At 40.7% G+C, this 16,664-nt stretch overlaps 2 protein-coding genes across 2 annotated transcripts in view; both read right to left on the reverse strand.

The window, feature by feature from the left end:
- Positions 1-3,407, reverse strand: part of uacab (uveal autoantigen with coiled-coil domains and ankyrin repeats b) — a 39,037-nt gene extending 35,630 nt beyond the window's left edge. The window contains exon 1 of the mRNA XM_085156217.1: positions 3,158-3,407. Within this exon, the coding sequence (XP_085012343.1) occupies positions 3,158-3,205 (48 nt within the window). The 5' untranslated portion in view covers positions 3,206-3,407. The remainder of the gene's footprint in view (positions 1-3,157) is intronic.
- A 2,340-nt stretch (positions 3,408-5,747) lies between these two features.
- LOC146525358 (mortality factor 4-like protein 1) lies at positions 5,748-16,132 on the reverse strand. Its single transcript, XM_085156250.1, has 12 exons — positions 15,934-16,132; positions 15,531-15,577; positions 15,369-15,436; positions 15,165-15,251; positions 14,145-14,225; positions 13,925-13,950; positions 13,618-13,706; positions 13,216-13,317; positions 12,683-12,771; positions 11,766-11,938; positions 9,047-9,131; positions 5,748-7,082 (listed from the first exon to the last, which is right to left on the reverse strand). Exons 1-12 carry the CDS (start codon positions 15,971-15,973, stop codon positions 6,998-7,000), a joined length of 972 nt encoding a protein of 323 aa, XP_085012376.1. The 5' UTR covers positions 15,974-16,132; the 3' UTR covers positions 5,748-6,997.
- Positions 16,133-16,664: the final 532 nt, after the last annotated feature.

Below are 16,664 nucleotides of genomic sequence, written 5' to 3' on the forward strand. Positions count from 1 at the left end.
CTGATAACCAAATCATTTGTGCATCTCAGTGGTTTCAGTTTCACGGGCTGTACTGAACGCATAAAATCCAGCTGACACGATGGATGTTTACTGTGACAACAAGCAGATACTGCGACAGTGCAGCCAAATCTCAAATCTAACCAGGAAATCATTTTTTCTCTGGTTACCCTGCTGGAGTTATAACTTTCTGCTCGTACCTCTGTAGCCTCGGCTCTGAAAGCACACCGATATCTCCTGAAACAAACAGATATCACCTTTTTTTTTTTGCAATCCGAGTATGTGGTTATCTAAAATGTTTGATGAATGCTGATCGGAATCTTGCTAAGGACATTCCTAGGCACATTTTCTTTTTGCTTTATATTTATTTTTATGTTGATGTCTGCTTTTTGTAACCCAATATTATTTTCCACAAAGGAATGTCTTTTAGGAACGGACAATGATTACATGTGAACTTCAACATTCAGAAAATATCAGCAGCTAAGCTGAGTGGAACAGGTACAGCCCCATACTGTCAGACCGAAAAAACAATCTTGTGCCGCTTCTTTCCATCACATGATCATGGCATTTAAACATGACAATGCTTGTCGTACGAAGCCTTGTAGTTAATCACGCTTCTCCACAGAAGAATAGGCCTCTACACAAAAGAATAACTGAAACTGGAGGCTTGCCTTTTGCAACCGTGAGCCAAACCAACAGACTTCATCCTGTCTTTAATCTACAGCTGGTATTAAGGGAATGCCATGGCATTTTGAAACCTGGATACTAAGTTTTCAGCTTTGTTTGGTAACATAGTCAGCATTCCTCAGCTGAAATAAGTTCTTGGTAATGCGTGACAGGAAAACCTGATTAGCCAATAAGCAGGCAACTGTGGAAGACAATAGTAATGACACTAAATATGATGCTTATGGCTTCTTTGTTAAAAAACAAAACCTTTTTTCTCTGAATTTCAACAACAGGGGGCACAACTGATACATTTACAAAAGGAGTGGGGAAAGATGGAGTTTCCGCCATGGATTTGTTTTCTTTGGCCAGGCTTGAGTTACAGTTTCAATACCCCCCACCCCCATGATTGCCTTTCCCACTTGAAAAATGTGCATGTATTTCTTAAATTAGTCACGCCACCAGAAAGAGCAAGCAAGTTCACCTCATTGTGAACCAGTGAGCGAGGCACACATCTAAAACGTTTAGCACTTAATACCGTTCACCTTAATGCCTCGGTGAGTGATTGACTGGTTGATTTGCGTTTCACAAATTTCAAAGTGCAACAGGTGGTGATGACATACTTCTTCTATGTGTTTGTTTACCAGTGCAAGCACAAAGATCTTACCTGAAGCAGAACAGATTTCTTAAACATTTAAAAATTATTACCCATGTTTTGTTGGGTTTTTTTAAACACACCTTTTATCTGTAGGTGTGCTAATATTTCCTCTTCTGCCTTCATAGAGGAATGCAAGGGGAATTTTAGCCCAGTGTAAATGTCACATCTGTTTCCTCAACACAGCCCACATCGAGCTTTTCCTCAGGGTGCTTTGAAACAAGTGGAACATAAAGTCTGCAAGCTTTTTTGGTTTCATGCTTTTTTTTTTCTTTTTTTTTTTTTAAAGGGTGTCTCTGCTTCTGTCAGAGGGGGTGAGACAGCCGTCAATACACATACAATACCATTTCAATCTCGAAAGGCTTCTCTTCGCTCCCTCTCTCTCTCTTTTATTTCAATGGGGGCCGGATAGTTTACCACACACAGCTCCTCTGGCTTTGTGCCTTTCTCATGGTAATTGCTGGGAGCCGAAAACAGAGTGCAGTGCCAGACACCCACTGCATGCTGAACTGTGCAGAATTGTGATGGCTGTCTATTCAGCAAAGTTCATACGTCATCGCTGGATTGTGAAGAATCAATTCCACCCTGTGGTCAAAGATGAGGGTATTCAAATTATGGGAGAAGCCTAGAAGTGATGGATATTTCCGGCTGTGTGGTCATGCAGATTGTAACAAACTAATATAGACTTTTGGAGGCATGGAGCACTGATGGCTAATTGTGACAAATACAGTGGAATTGCACAGTTAGACTTTAAATACATTATCTCCATTTTAGTTGTTAATCAATAGAGTTGAACAAAACAAGGGATTAACTCGGACTATTGTAAAGTTTAATGTTCAACTTTGTCATCTATGTCATGCCATACTTCACGCTAAACAACTCAAGCCCACCTCAGGTCCTCAAGTTAGAAGGTCTGCTACTCTGCAATAATTAATAAAAATAATGGACTGCTTTTGTTAAACAAAATAAACATAAAACAGGCACCATTATTTTTCCTGCTTTTACATTATGTAAGCATTGAATGGGGAACACCAAGCTCCAGTCTCCAAATATGTCTACGATTCATGTTGATCCAAATACGATGGACAAAATATTAGAAAAACAAGCAGTTCACCACCACACTAAATCCTTGTTCAAGCGGGATCATGAAGACGATTACAGACTTTTTCTTAAACAGATCTACAGAAAAGTTTCACGGACATGGTTTCAGTAGCTGTAGGCTGGTAAAGAGAACACACTGGTGCATTTAAACAACCAAAAAACAAACCTAATTTAAAAGCTCTCAGTGTGTTCACAAGACACAAATGAAAGGTGGGTCAAAGTGCACGACAGCATTTTGTTTTTGTTTTTTTTTTACGGACCACAAATGTCCCCTGTGATAAAAAACAAAAAAAACAAAAAACAGCAGAACAGGCACTTTGTGGTATTGATTTGTGGCGCTTTCTTCCAGAGCGCGCTTTGTCAACAACAACCACAACAACAAGAGCACAGCTCCATCTGATTTAGGCCAGGTTATAAAAATCTGAACCTGGCCTAAATCTGCAGTATAATAATCTGTGTCGAGCAGGCCACGACCTCCGCCTGCGCGCGCGTGTGTGTGCAGGTGCTTGAACGTGCTGGCGGGGTGTCTATTTTCCAGGGGAGCGCGCGGGCAGCCACCGTGGGAACATGACCGCGGTTAGCGTGGTCGCTAAGACAGAGAGGCGAGGGTTACAGACAGCAACCCGCGGAGGTACAACACAGCGTCGGGTCCCAGCGCCGTTCATGAACTCACAGCTGACCGCTCCAGTGGTGGGAAACGGGGAAAATGAGCAAAACCGAGAAAGCAAACTATCAACTTACTGTGATGGTAACTTCGTGCTTTTTCAATCGATACTTGAGGCTCTTCATCTTTTAAAGTTGTTGGTCTCCGGTGTTAAACTTTTCCCACACTGGACAAGTTCATTAAAAAGTGCAAAAGCAATGCTGAAGGAAGCCGCAAAGTACGTTTAATCTGCGCCGTTTTCCTCACAGAGCAGGTTTCACCTGACGCCTAACCTCAAACTCCCGAAACTCCCGTCGCACTGCGACTGACAACCTGTGAGCCAATCAAACAAAACCAACCGGGTTCTGTTCACCTTTAATCCAATGGGTAGTTGCGGAGGGCGGGACTTCCTTGGAGAGTGGCCGCTGGGAATAGTTGGAGTCGTCCTGGGACAGAACCCGGCGTGACGTCAGGATTACCTGAAGAATGAAACACCTACAAACCTGTAAACATCGATGTAAACTGAATTTAAAAAAAAAATAACAACAACTATCTGCTGTTTAAACATCCCAATATCCTCTAATTCCCCCTCCTCCCCAGAGTGCCCTGAAACATATTTTAATAATAACTGTGCGTTTACCTGTCATTACCCTCATGTCAAAGTCCAACGTATTGTATCGAAATGTGCACTTGAACACCTCACAGATTTTACCAGTTTACCCGAGTATGAACCTATTTGAAGGGTTGGTAACTTTATACCTTGCAAAGAAAAAAGGAAAACAGCAACAACAAAAGCATAAAGCATCTGTAAGAGGTTTTTTCTTTTCTTTTGTTTTTTTTTTTTTTGTTTGTTTTTGCAAGTGCAACAACAGTGATGAAATCGATTTTCTTCTACAAGCTGTTATTTTGCCATTATTTGGAATAGGAATGTTTGGAATGCTCTGAAGAGTCTTTAAAAGACTCTTTTATGTTGAAGGTTTTTTTAGATACACGACTGAGTTAATATAATATCAAATGTTTGTCACAAGAAAATGACTTTCTTAGGCCAAAGTTTACAGTGGTTGACTGATTAAATATTAAATTATAAAACAGTGAGGGTATGTATCTAAATATAGTCTGTATAAGATGTTCAGTTAGCAGACTGCTCCCTGCTGTCTTCAGTTTACAGTCTGTTTTATGCTTCTTTTCTCTCTCCCTTTATTTCGCCTCATAAAAATATATCAAGTGCATTCAACTGTAAAATCTACAAAGAGGGAAAAACAATAGCAAATTGGGGGAAGGGAAAAGGCTGCCCTCTTGTGGTCACCCAGAGCAGGGTGATTAAGTGAATCAGCCAGTGAGTCAGTGAAAGTAATAACTACCAGTAAATAAACAGGCAAACTAACATAACAGCTGGTATATAGGCTTACTGTTACAATGCTACTCAATAACAGTTAACATCTATTAACAGGTATCATGAATTATTCCCAAGAGGAGGATTTCCTGGTGTTCCTCTCATGTTGTATTTTTCACTGTCCTTAAAGCTACCAAGACTTTATAAGACCGAGACTTTGATGCTGCATGTCTCTTCCTTTGTCTACGTCCCCATGGCAACACCCTTACCACAGCCACGTTTCCTTGGAGAGCATCTCTCATCCACACATTTGGGTGTGTGCGCACCTGCGTGCAGTGACCTGGCATTAAACGTTTGACTGTAAATCAGACTGAGGCGGGTGTCATGGTGTCAACATTTACTCGCTGTCAGGAATTTTTTACCCGCATTCACAGCTCATGCACAGATAGAGAATGGTAGTGTTTAATCCATATTTATATGCAGTATTTGTCATCAGTATCATAGGTGGATTAACCTGCAAGAGTCCTTGGAGTGGAAGTAGTGTGTCCCTAACATGCTGCTCCTCTGATTCCATCCTGACTCCAGATGTGCTGTGTACAACTATAATTAAACACAAAAAAATATACAGATGCAACTTTTAAATGTAGTACAGACAAAAACGGTGCTTCAGAACCGAAGTGTACAATTCTGAGGATTTTTTACCCACTTTGACATACCTCAGCCTTTTCTCCCCGCTTCCCTTACTTAAGAATAATTTATTGACAGCCACCCTTCCACTGAGACCATTTCTGATGAGGGTTCAGCAAATATTTTAAAGACACACTGCACAGCATGCACAGACTGCCAAGTGTTGAGCTGATAGCTCTTTGGGAATCAACTTGTTGGTGCAAAAATCCAATTTTGTGTCTTTTTTGTTTTTTATTTTGTGTCCAATTTTGTATGACTATTTCATAAAATCAACAAAATAAATGGGACAAAATGATGTGTTTTTAAGACAGACTGCTAGTAAATGTGGGACTCATTGAATGTTGGGACACAGAAGAATGTATTTTCATAGGTACTGGGCATCATTTTATTTTATTGGGTTACTTATTGTCAATGTTTATTTACATCTTCATTATTCTGGACATATGAGTGAAGCTCGCACAGGGAAGGGTTGGGGCAGCTTGGGGGTCCTTAGAGTTGGTCACAGAGGCCCTGTTTCGTTTAGTGCACTGACAGCCTGCAGAGCGCAGCTCTGCTGACCTGAAGTGCTTGTGTTTCTGTGTTTGCAGACAAGTAAAAGCAACTTATAGACTCATATCTTGAAGTTTTTTTTGTCCACCCAAGTGTGCATCATAAAGTATCTAACGATACTTTAAAACAGGTTCGTCTGTAGACAACACTGGTTCACCCCTGACACTGAGTGACTCTATGCTTAAAGAAACAAACTTAGAATTGCCAGGTACAAGGACTGAACTGAAAATGAGTAAAAAAGCAGCCACTGCATAAAAAAAGACTTCCAAGAACCCTGAAGAACTATTGTTCAAAGGCACTGCAAAAAATGTAAAAAAGCAAAATATAAAGAAATGAGGGGTGGCTCAAGACATCTGCACAGCACTGTTTATGATATGTATATTTCTCTAACTCTCATACAACATTTTTCAGGGCACATTTTTTAGTCCACAGAACTCCATTTACTGACCAGTAAAAATCATTTCAAATTACAAACACACACCAACATATATAGGAATCAGACTCCATGACTGGATCATGTTTAATAATTCCTTGGTAATTTTCCCATGCTGATTTGGGATATGTATTTTGTAGTCTGTCACGTGGTGTCCAAATCTGGTTGGAGGCATTTTGGATGTTTTACATTTGCAGGATTAACACTGAAAACTGATTTGTACTTTAACAGTCAACAAATGTAATTGAAAGATCGATAATTTGACCCTTTGTCTCGTCAGGTGAATACTAAACCAAAACAGGAGGATGGCTCTGTTTTCAATTTCATTTCCTGCTGCTGCTTTTAATTATTAGCGACATTTACAGCAAGATATGTCTTGAAAGGAGAGCGATAAAACCAAATATTTTACTTGATGTGAAAAAGAACGCACAGTAAACGAGCTGGATACTGTGTATAAACATATATATATTTTTTCTTTTTACAAACTGATACAAATACACAAGATACAGATACAAAAACATTAACTGCTGAACACTGACTGAGGACCAGCATTAAACTGCACCTCATTTGGCCGAAGAAACACCAATAAATACCCACATGCAACAAATATCTATCAGCTGGAATGCAAAAACACAGAAGAGCTGCTCTGTGGTAACGGACGATGAAGAACCACACTTTTATATAACCTTTAAACAAAAAAAAGGTACATGAAAAGGAAAAGGGGAAAAAAGAAAAGTGACTCAGTTAAAAAGGTTTCACAATTTTTTTTCTTCTTAACCGTGACGAGCTCCTGAGACCCTGGCGGGGGAAGCAAATCAGTTCAAGTGAAAAATATCGCCAAAGACTGCGATCCAAAGGGTAGTCACAGATATTTCAGTTGTGGTCTGGGAGAGTGGGATGAGGTGTCTCAATAGGAAAGAGGTTTGCTGAGAGCTCTCACACAGCTTTGCGGTGGTACTCTGGGGGTGCGACCTCATAGTCGCTGGCACTGAAAAGTGTCGATGAATTCTTTACCAGGTACCTGAAGGAAACAAACAACTGATTGTCAGTGAGGAGGGAAGCAGGAAAGCCTGGTGCAGAGTGTGTTGTTCAGCAGTCGTCAGGCTCATGCATTTACAAAATGACTGTTACATTAAGATTAGATTGTGGCAGATGCTTCGCTGCCGAATTACAACTCTGAATAAAAGTCGAGTTTAGTTTGATTTTATATGTATGTAAACAAACGAGCAGAAAAAAAACCCTTTATCGGAAAGTCATACTGAGAACTCAATAAGAATGTTTGTTTTCTTATTCTTATAAAGAAAAAAAACCTATCCAAGCATCAAGGAAATGACTACGCTTTGAATCAGTGATGAAGGCTCAAAGCTAAATCACCAGTGTTTTACTTCAATAAGTCTACAAGTTATATAGGAAATGACAGTAGTGTCTGCATTTTTGTCTACCCCTCGTCTTCTCTATGCAAAACAGTCACGATAAGAAACTGCAGTAAGATGGTGCATTTAAGAAATTAAAACCTCCATATGTACTTGTGAAGGGGTGAGATTTGTGACTCAGCAGCAGGGGAGGGGTGGAGCAGTGGGCTCAGGGTGTGGTGTCAGGGTGGGGTTTCGGCTGGTTCACCACCGCTCCCACTGCCCCCTGTGGTTCCCTCCATTGCACTGGGCAAGGGAAATGACCCCTCAGTCACTTTACTTTAAAACTGTGTAATTTTAAAATATACAGTATATTTACTATCTCACTCTTATTGCCTGTTTATGCCATGTCCTTATCTTCAACGTCATGCTGCTCTGTTGTATCTTAATTGCTCCTTGGGGATAAATAAAGTCTTTCTGATTCTGATTAATGGAGATTTTTCAGGCCAAAACACAGGCATATCGCTGGCCCGAGGAAGAGGGCACTTGTAATAACCTGTTAAGGTAGTGTGTGGGGATGCATTCACGACCTTTAGGAGCATGTAGTATCTGTGGGTTGTCCGATGCTGCCGTCTGGCAGGGCCCTCACAAGAAGGCCCTGTAATTCACTCTATGAGAGATTTCCCATCAGAGCAGTGTGTTGATGACACCCTAAGCTATCCATTGACCAAGTGATAAGAACTAATGGTCACATGGTGCGTCCTGACACAGTGCTGACCTACACGCACTTTGTATTGACTAAGTATAAGCATTATCGAGTGAGTCGCACAGAGGAGGAACACAACCAGGTGCTGGTGCCAAAAAGCTGCCGAGAAACGATTTTCCAAGTGGCTCATTATAACCCCATGGCAGGGCATTTGGGATATGACAAAACTCTGGGGCGAATAATGGCCCGATTTTATTGGCTGGGTGGATTTGCACCCAATTTTCAGATAAGCTTTGGCTGGAGTTGCCAAATTTCATCATTCTTGCTTCCCTCCATTGTGATAACCATGACACACAGGCCCAGAGAGGGGATGTTGCTGCACTATAACAGCGGTTTGCAAATGTGTTCTTCCCCTGCCTGGCTGTACTTCACTCATAGAGCACCATTCTGAAACACGCCTTGGTATGAAGTCATGGTCCTACAGGTTAGGTGTGCATGGGTGCTTTATCCTGTCACACTTCTGGTCCTTCAGCTGAAAAGACTTCTATATATAGAAAAGGAGTGTCTCCGCACTGCAGGTCTTTTTTTGTTCAAGAGGGGAGAGTTCAGAATTACTTTCTCTCTCAATCATGTCTCTCACACAGCCCGAGGCCAACCATATAGACCGTACCATACCTGCATGTCAAGTTATGTCACCACTGTATCAGTCAGTGTAGATGTATCTGCAGTGCTGTTCACACATCAACGTGTACGGTTAGTCTCAAGAAAAATACTTTCCGGAGCAGAAAATCGATTTCATGGCTTATGTTTTGAGGAACTGCAACAAGCCTGGCTGCACTAATGTGAATGTGAATACAACATGACATTTGAGAATCGGCCAAACATGACATGGAGTGACTGGTGTTGTGCTGGGAGTTAAAAGCTTACTTGAGGAAATCTTGGAGGTAACTGAGCAACAGAGCCAGACTCTTCTCATCCAGGGGAGTGTAGGCCAGCATGGCTCCAATACGAACTGTTGGTGGAGGACAACATACAGCGTATGAGCAGCAATGCATAAGGTAAATTTGGAGATTGAGGTAAGATTTCTATAACATCATCACAATCCAAAAATGTGACATAAAGAGGGGAGAAGCCTACTTTTCAAATAAACTGACTGGTGCTACAAACATCTAAATAAAGAAATAATACTTTAAATAAACTGCTTAAAAGAAAATCAGGGAATAAGGACCAAGTTGTAATGAGAGTATAGCATAAAGTCAGTTAAATGTGGGATTTTGATCTGGTTAGTTCAGTAGCAGAGGGGGTTGAAATGAAATTATCAACATGTGAGCTAGAGGGGCAACAATGAGCCAACCCCCAAAACAGGAATGGTTTTACAGGTGGAGGCCTCTGACATTTTTCCAGACTGTTAGGAAAAAAGAATAAAATGAAATTTCAGCTAATTTCAGTCACGTCTAACAATCCAGATGATTCATCACAGTTGAAGTAGCCATAAAGCTATTTTGTGTACAATAACTAATACTTCAATCCTTTTACATTGGGACTTCTCTTAGAGAGTAAGCCTATTTAGCACTTTCATCCATGAATTTACAAAACTGCTTAAAAGGTGAACCAGAAATATTGAATTAACTGAACTGAAAGGAGCAGAGATAAGTTCTACTGCGACATGTAAAAAGAAGCATGATGATTAGGAACACATACTTTTAATGGGCCTAGAAAACTATAAATTAAAAATTTTGCATGCTTCTAGCAGTATTTAATATTTATACAAGGTGAAATTAAACCTTCTATGCTTGTGCCCGTGAAAAGCAAAAAATGATTTCAGCTTCAAATTTTGCCACTTTGTACTGCATTCCTACTATTTTTCTATCTGTCTTTGGAAGTTCTGATCTGACTGGGAACTGCAATTTAAACTTGCACTGAGAGCAAAATCAACTTCTTTGAAGCAACGTTCATGTGGAGGAGCATCACTGCTAATGAGATCTGGGTCTCCAGCTAGGACACTGAGACCAAACCGAGGTCTTCAGTAGAGTGAGACCCCTTTTTTCTCTCCCTTTAGCTCAGCATTATGGAGTTGTGCACCGTGTCCCCAGGTTTTTGTCCTCCCAGGTTAAAAGCCAACGAGGAGTTTAACCGTATCATCCTGTGGTTTTCAGTGTAAATGAAATTAATAGTGGGACGTGCCTTGTTACAGCAACACAATCTTGCTCTGACTTACTCTACCTATCACATTCATTAGGCTCTCTGTGACTTTGTCTCCTTTTTCTAAAATGAAAATGAAGAGTTATCATTTCATCATGGAGCAGGACTTTCGAACACAAACAGTCTGAGATGCCCAAACAAGCATCTGTGAAGGGAACAGTGACCAAATTTAATTAAGATTTTTTTCGTTTTTTTTTCTTGTTACCAAGTGAGAACTTGATTACGCTTCATATAGTTTACAGTGCATCCAGAAAGTATTCACAGTCCTTCACTTGTTCCGCACATTGTCATTTTACAACCTTGTTCCAAAATGGGTTACATTTTTTTTCTCAATACTGAATAATGACAAAGTTAAAAAAAAACAGTCTGCAAACTTGCATGACATTCAAAACTGAGCTCAGGCGCATCCTGTTTCCACTGATCATCTGTTCAGATGTTTCTACAGCTTGAATGTCCACCTGTGGTAAATTCACTTCACTGTACATGATTTAGAAAGAAACATAGCTGTTGATATAAGGTCTCATAGTTGCAGGTCATGTCAGAGCACAAACTAAGCCATGAAGTCCAAGTAAGTGTCTGTAGACCTTGGAGACAGGACTGTACTGAGGCACAGGTCTGGGGAAGGGTACAGAAAAACTGAAGCAGCACTGAAGCTGCCACTGAGCACATTGGCCTTCCTCATCTCTAGAACTGGCCTTGTGAAGAACCTGAGCAATTGGGAAAGAAGAGCCTTAATCATGGAGGTGACTGAGAACCCAGTGGTTATTCTGACACAGCTCCAGCATTGCTCTTTGGTAGACCACCTGGTTCAAGCCTGTAATCAAGCCTGTATGGGCAGCAGGACGTTGGAGACTAGTCAGAGTTGAAGAAAAGATGAAAGCAGCAATGTACTTGATGATAACCTGCTACAGAGAGCTTTTGATCTCAGACTAGGGCTAACATTCATCTCCCAACAGGACAATGACTATAACCACACAGCCAAGATATCAAAAGAGTGGCTTTATTCTTGGATTTCCTTGAGTGGCCCAGCCAGAGCCCAGACTTTCACACCGCTGAACACCCCTAGAGATCTGAAAATGGCTGTGGAGTGATCCTCTCCATCCAACCTGATGGAGAGGTTCAGCAAAGAAAAATGGGAGAAGCTGCTCAAGTTTGTAGCAATATACTCAAAAGGCTTGAGGCTACAATTCCTGCCAAAGGTGCTTCAAAAAAGTATTGAACAAATACGTAAAAACGTGTGTAAATGTTATATTTTCAATAAATTTGCAAGAATTTTAAAGCAAACTGTTTTCACTTTGTCAATATGGGATACTGTGTGTAGAATTGTGAGGTGAAAATGAATTTAATCCATTTAGGAAAAAGGCTGTAACATCACAAAATGTGGAACAATTGATGTGCTGTGAATACTTTCCGGATACACTGTATATGTTTCACGTGTACCTACCAAACAGACGCAGCAGGTGCGGTGCTCCATACACCTGAGACATCGGCACATCCGCGTGTTCAGCCAGGATCTCGGCGTACTGCGGCCTCTCAAACTTGTAAAGCAGCTGAGTGCCCAGCATGACGTTGAAGTACTCCCGGATCCCTGCCACCACTTCACTCACAGCGTATTCCCTAAGCGAACGGAGAAGAGAAAAGTCACGTATTTGGAGAGATTACTGGAGACAGCAGAGGTCACCTCTCTATAGAACAGTCAATAGTACAGTTTTGAACAGTTGCTGGGCTTACTTCTTCTCAAAGTTGTTTTTGTTGTGCTGTGATGCAGCAAATGTGAGAAAGCACACAAGTACTATTATAAGAAGACTGGTAACAGCAACTGTCACCCCAATAACTGGCTATAGACTATTAAAAAAAAGAAAAAAAGACTACAAAAACTTACTTATTCTGGTGTGTTTTTATTTTGATGCAAAAAGGCAGCATACTGTGATATTTAAAGAAGTACTCAGATAAAGGATGCCTAAAAAAAGCTTAAAAAGGAGCCTAAAAAATGAGTGAGCTCCCAGTTTCTACAATTCTGAGAGAGGGAAAAAATCGAGCCGTGTATCCAAAATAATTAAAAAAATTCCTGTGGTTTAAAAGCGCTGTTTGACTTACTGTGAAGGTTATAATGCACAAAATACACGACTTACAGTTTTAGTGAGATCAGTGGTGTTGTGCCCTTAAAAATATAGTTCAGCTAATGGTATATGTGTTAGTAAGTGTTTACAAGTATCTCTATTAAAAGCAAATTTGTAAAGTGGAAGGAATTTAAGTCTTATGTGGCTGACAGATGCTGTGCCGCTGAACATTTTCATCATAGGATATCAGTGCTTCCTCACGCCTCCATTATTCTGAGAACGTCAGGATGTTTACTCTTACTTATTGTCCGAGTTTCCTTTTGATTTCTTGTAGTTTGCATAGTCCTCCAAGATGGTCTCTACATTCTTCTTAGCTGGCAGATGAAATAACTGTAAGCAACAGAAATGTTACACAACCATTTCCATCAATAAAAACATCCAGACATCAACTCATTTCAAACTCAACTGTAATATTTACTCCCAGTCCTACATTGCAGAGCATCCTGTGCATGTTCTGAGTTTGAAATGAGAAGAACAAATGAGCATGCTCTAGATAGTGATTCTGGCTGAAGCGCTCTCTTCAGACCTGTCCATTAGAAACTGCCGTTTAGGATGTGAGTGGTAGCCAGAGGTCCAGCTGTCATTAGCAGTGTTGCTTCACTATATCACATATTGGGTGGGTCAGTTTGATTCAAGATTTTGGGATCCATTGTGCAATCAGAGACAAACGAGCACAAGTGGTCCAGAACCTGACATTTCTAGCCATCGCATTTCCATAAATATATGGATAAATATGAAGGAAACAAGTGAAACCTGCTGTGATTTTATTTTCACCTGTTTCTGTCGGGTAATGAGGTCCCAGTCATCCACCAGCCAGGGTTTCAACTCCTCGGGGATCTTCACCTTCACTTCCACACGGTTGGTGAACATCTCCTCCTGGATACACACACACACAATATTTGACCTTGCTGCTTTTTGTATTTGCGATAGCAAGTGTGGGTATACGCCCACTGGGTAGACTGGTTCACTCATGCAGGAATAACTGACTCTTTGAACAATTTCACGAGCTTATTGAAGAAATGAGACAGAACCAGGATGTTTTGTACTGCCTTGAGTGTGGACCTTTCTCCCCACCCCCAACATCTCAGTATTTTCCTCATTCTGCTCACACCTCAAGAAAGAAGCTCAGTTGTTATTCTTATAAAAAGTCCAGTTCCAATACATGATGATACATACACTCTCCACTGTGGGATCAACCCGAGCCCTCTTCTTTCGTGGCCCCTGGGGCATCTCGCCGCTGCTGGTACCTTCACCTGGCCCTGGGGCTAAAAAAAAGGACAGCCATCACAGCTTAAATAATACACAGAAATAAAAGGTGAATATTTTATTAATAAGTTTCAGATCGTATCAGACTCCATACATACAACAGTACTTGAACCTCACAAAGCCACAACACCAAAGAGCTTTACTATAAGAACAAAAAATATTCTGGAAGAAAACTACAAAATTCAATAAACATATTTTGTACAAATATTTGACTTACTCTTCTGTTTTGCCTTTTTCACTTTCCTACAATGCAAAAAAAGACATCATAATTGTTCTTATGATGTGACACATATACCTCAAGTTGTCTTAATGCAATTCATTGCTTTGACCACATGCGAGCATATAGCACTTTAATAAATAATATCATCAAGGTTTCATCACAAGAACTGAGTTATTAAATGAATTATTACAGGAGGGAAAAGAAGCTGGACACTCACAGATCAACATTTTTCTGCTGCACAGCAGCAATCTTCTTGCTTGGTGCTAAGCCCCTCATCTTTCCCTCAACATAATGATCCCTGCAGAAAAAAAACAAGAGAAAGAGCACAATTATAGAAATGTATCTAAATTACTTTTACTGACCACAGTTGAGTTGTAGTGATGTATCACACCGTGGTGATGCAGACACGGCCTTGCTGTTTGATTGGGGGTGGGGGAGTATTTTAGAAATACACTGTCTGCAGCACTGACTTAACTGTTTCCAAAGTGGCCACACAGTGTAGCGGTTTACAAACAAGTTAAAGATCCCTGGGTCGATTCTGGGAGGCTCTTGTGTACAGAGCACAATACTGGTGCTACCTACACATTCAGTCTCACACTGACGTTGCACCGTAACATACACAGACTAGAATAATCCATATAAGCTTCGTAAGAATCCATGTACACACTATATTTCTATACACTGACAGTAACAACTAAACAACTGTATGTAGGCTTTAATATAACTTGTGTAATTCATATTTATACTTTGATACTTCATACTTATTTTAACATATGCATCTCATATTCTTATAGCTCTCCATTTTATCTTATTTATGATTCATTCTTGTTCACGGGAAAACAAAAATGCCCTGTAAATACTACGGAACTCGCAATAAAGCTGATTTTGACATTGAGATATCACAAAAACAGTATAGTGAAAATCTGATTATATACGTATGTATCCACACAAAAATACTGATCAATATATTGATATAGCATTTATTTATTTATTTTACTTCCCAAGAATCTGTAATTGGATGTGATTGGGCAGACCATATTGTGTAATGTCAGCTCTAAAAGCTGCAAATTCTAAACTTATCCAGTCATGCCCAAAACTGAGCACAAACGGCCCCCTACTTTTCTTATTGCTGCTTTTCTTTGACAGAAACTCTAAAAAGCTGACTGGACATTAGGAAGAACCGAAAACTCACAAAAACGCTTCTTGGTGATGTCTGTGTGGGAAGAGGTTAACTCACTGATTGGCCTTTTGAAGCTCTTTTTGTTTGGCAAGGTTGCTGTCCACATATTTGAGAACTCTGCTTTCAGGAACCCATTCATCCCAGCTGCAAAGGAAGAAAAAACCCATCACAGATTCTCAAACGTCATCACAATGTTATAATTCCTATCCAAATAGACGCACAGAGAGAAATGTCAGCCTATATTCAACTCAAGCTGCTCACTTTTTGTTCCATCCGCTGTAATGAATGAAGTATTTAATCTGCTTATCCTTTACGTTGATCTTGACACACTGTAAAAGCGAGAAAACACACAGGCCTTGGATCAGTTTATTTTTAACTGGGAATAAATGAGAAATAAGACCCTCATAAAGTATCGGGACAAACCTTTGCTTCATAGAGCAATGGCCCGTGAAAGCACAGGACTCTTTCACCTACGAGGAGGGGAAAACTAATGTCAAAAGCACGTTATGATGTTCAATACAACCCACAACTAATGCAATCAAACGAGCCGCTAATGCAGAGCACGAATAGCAAAGCTAGCTAACAGTTAGCCTTCCGTTAGCGTCTGTAAAGACTCCAGCTTGAGCTAGCTTTACTGTATGCGCTTCATTGCGATGTTACGTCAACGTAAGCTATGTTTTCATTGATATCTGAGCTGTATAAAGCCTCTTTCGCCTTCCCTAGGGATCACTATCGTCGAGCTGCAGCTGCAAGAACAACAACAACAAACCCGCCCCCTTCCAGCCGCTAACTGGGCACCATCGGTGCTTTTTTTCCCCCTACCGACCTTCTTGAAATTTAGGTTTAGGGTCCTGTTTTGGCGCCATTCACGGAGTCAACTGTTCGGACCTCTGAATGATTAAATTCTTGCATTGCCAGAGTCCATTTCTTCCAGGCACAAACACCTCCGACATTGGAGCCAAAGCCAGGGGAAGCCGAGAATGGCCTGCCTGCTGCGGGTCACCTGACCACCGTCAAGCCCCTGGGGGCGTGCTGCATTCAAATGCTCCTCGTCAAACTCGTACAGACAATGATTTTCTCTGACTTTCAGGCAGACTCAAGATTTTATATTCATAAATATGCAAATATCTACTACACACACGCACACACACGCACACGCACACACACACACACACACACACACACACACACACATAGTTTTAAACACCACTAACACCCAAGAGGTGATTTGTCTGCAGGAAAAACCCAGCCCCTTCAGTATTAGTAGTATTTAAATTTCTCAAGGTGTCATTAGGGGAGACTGCTTATTTCTTTCTATGGTGCTGCAGTTGAATAATTTCTCATGCTTACCAGTGTGGTATCCAGACTGTATGCCATGTAAGGAGTGGTAAAAACAGAGGGAAAGATTACTGGCTGCCAGTTGCTATCCCTGGAGGGCATTACCACCTACCTCAAATGAGCACAAAACATCATCAGGGGCAGTGCTCACCCAGTCACATGCTGGCTTCAACCAGCTGTAGGTTTTCAAGTTTTAATTTTTTTTGGTCTTATATAGCC

The sequence above is a fragment of the Neolamprologus multifasciatus genome, chromosome 1 (assembly GCF_963576455.1).
Source record: "Neolamprologus multifasciatus chromosome 1, fNeoMul1.2, whole genome shotgun sequence".
In the NCBI taxonomy this organism is placed as follows: domain Eukaryota; kingdom Metazoa; phylum Chordata; class Actinopteri; order Cichliformes; family Cichlidae; genus Neolamprologus; species Neolamprologus multifasciatus.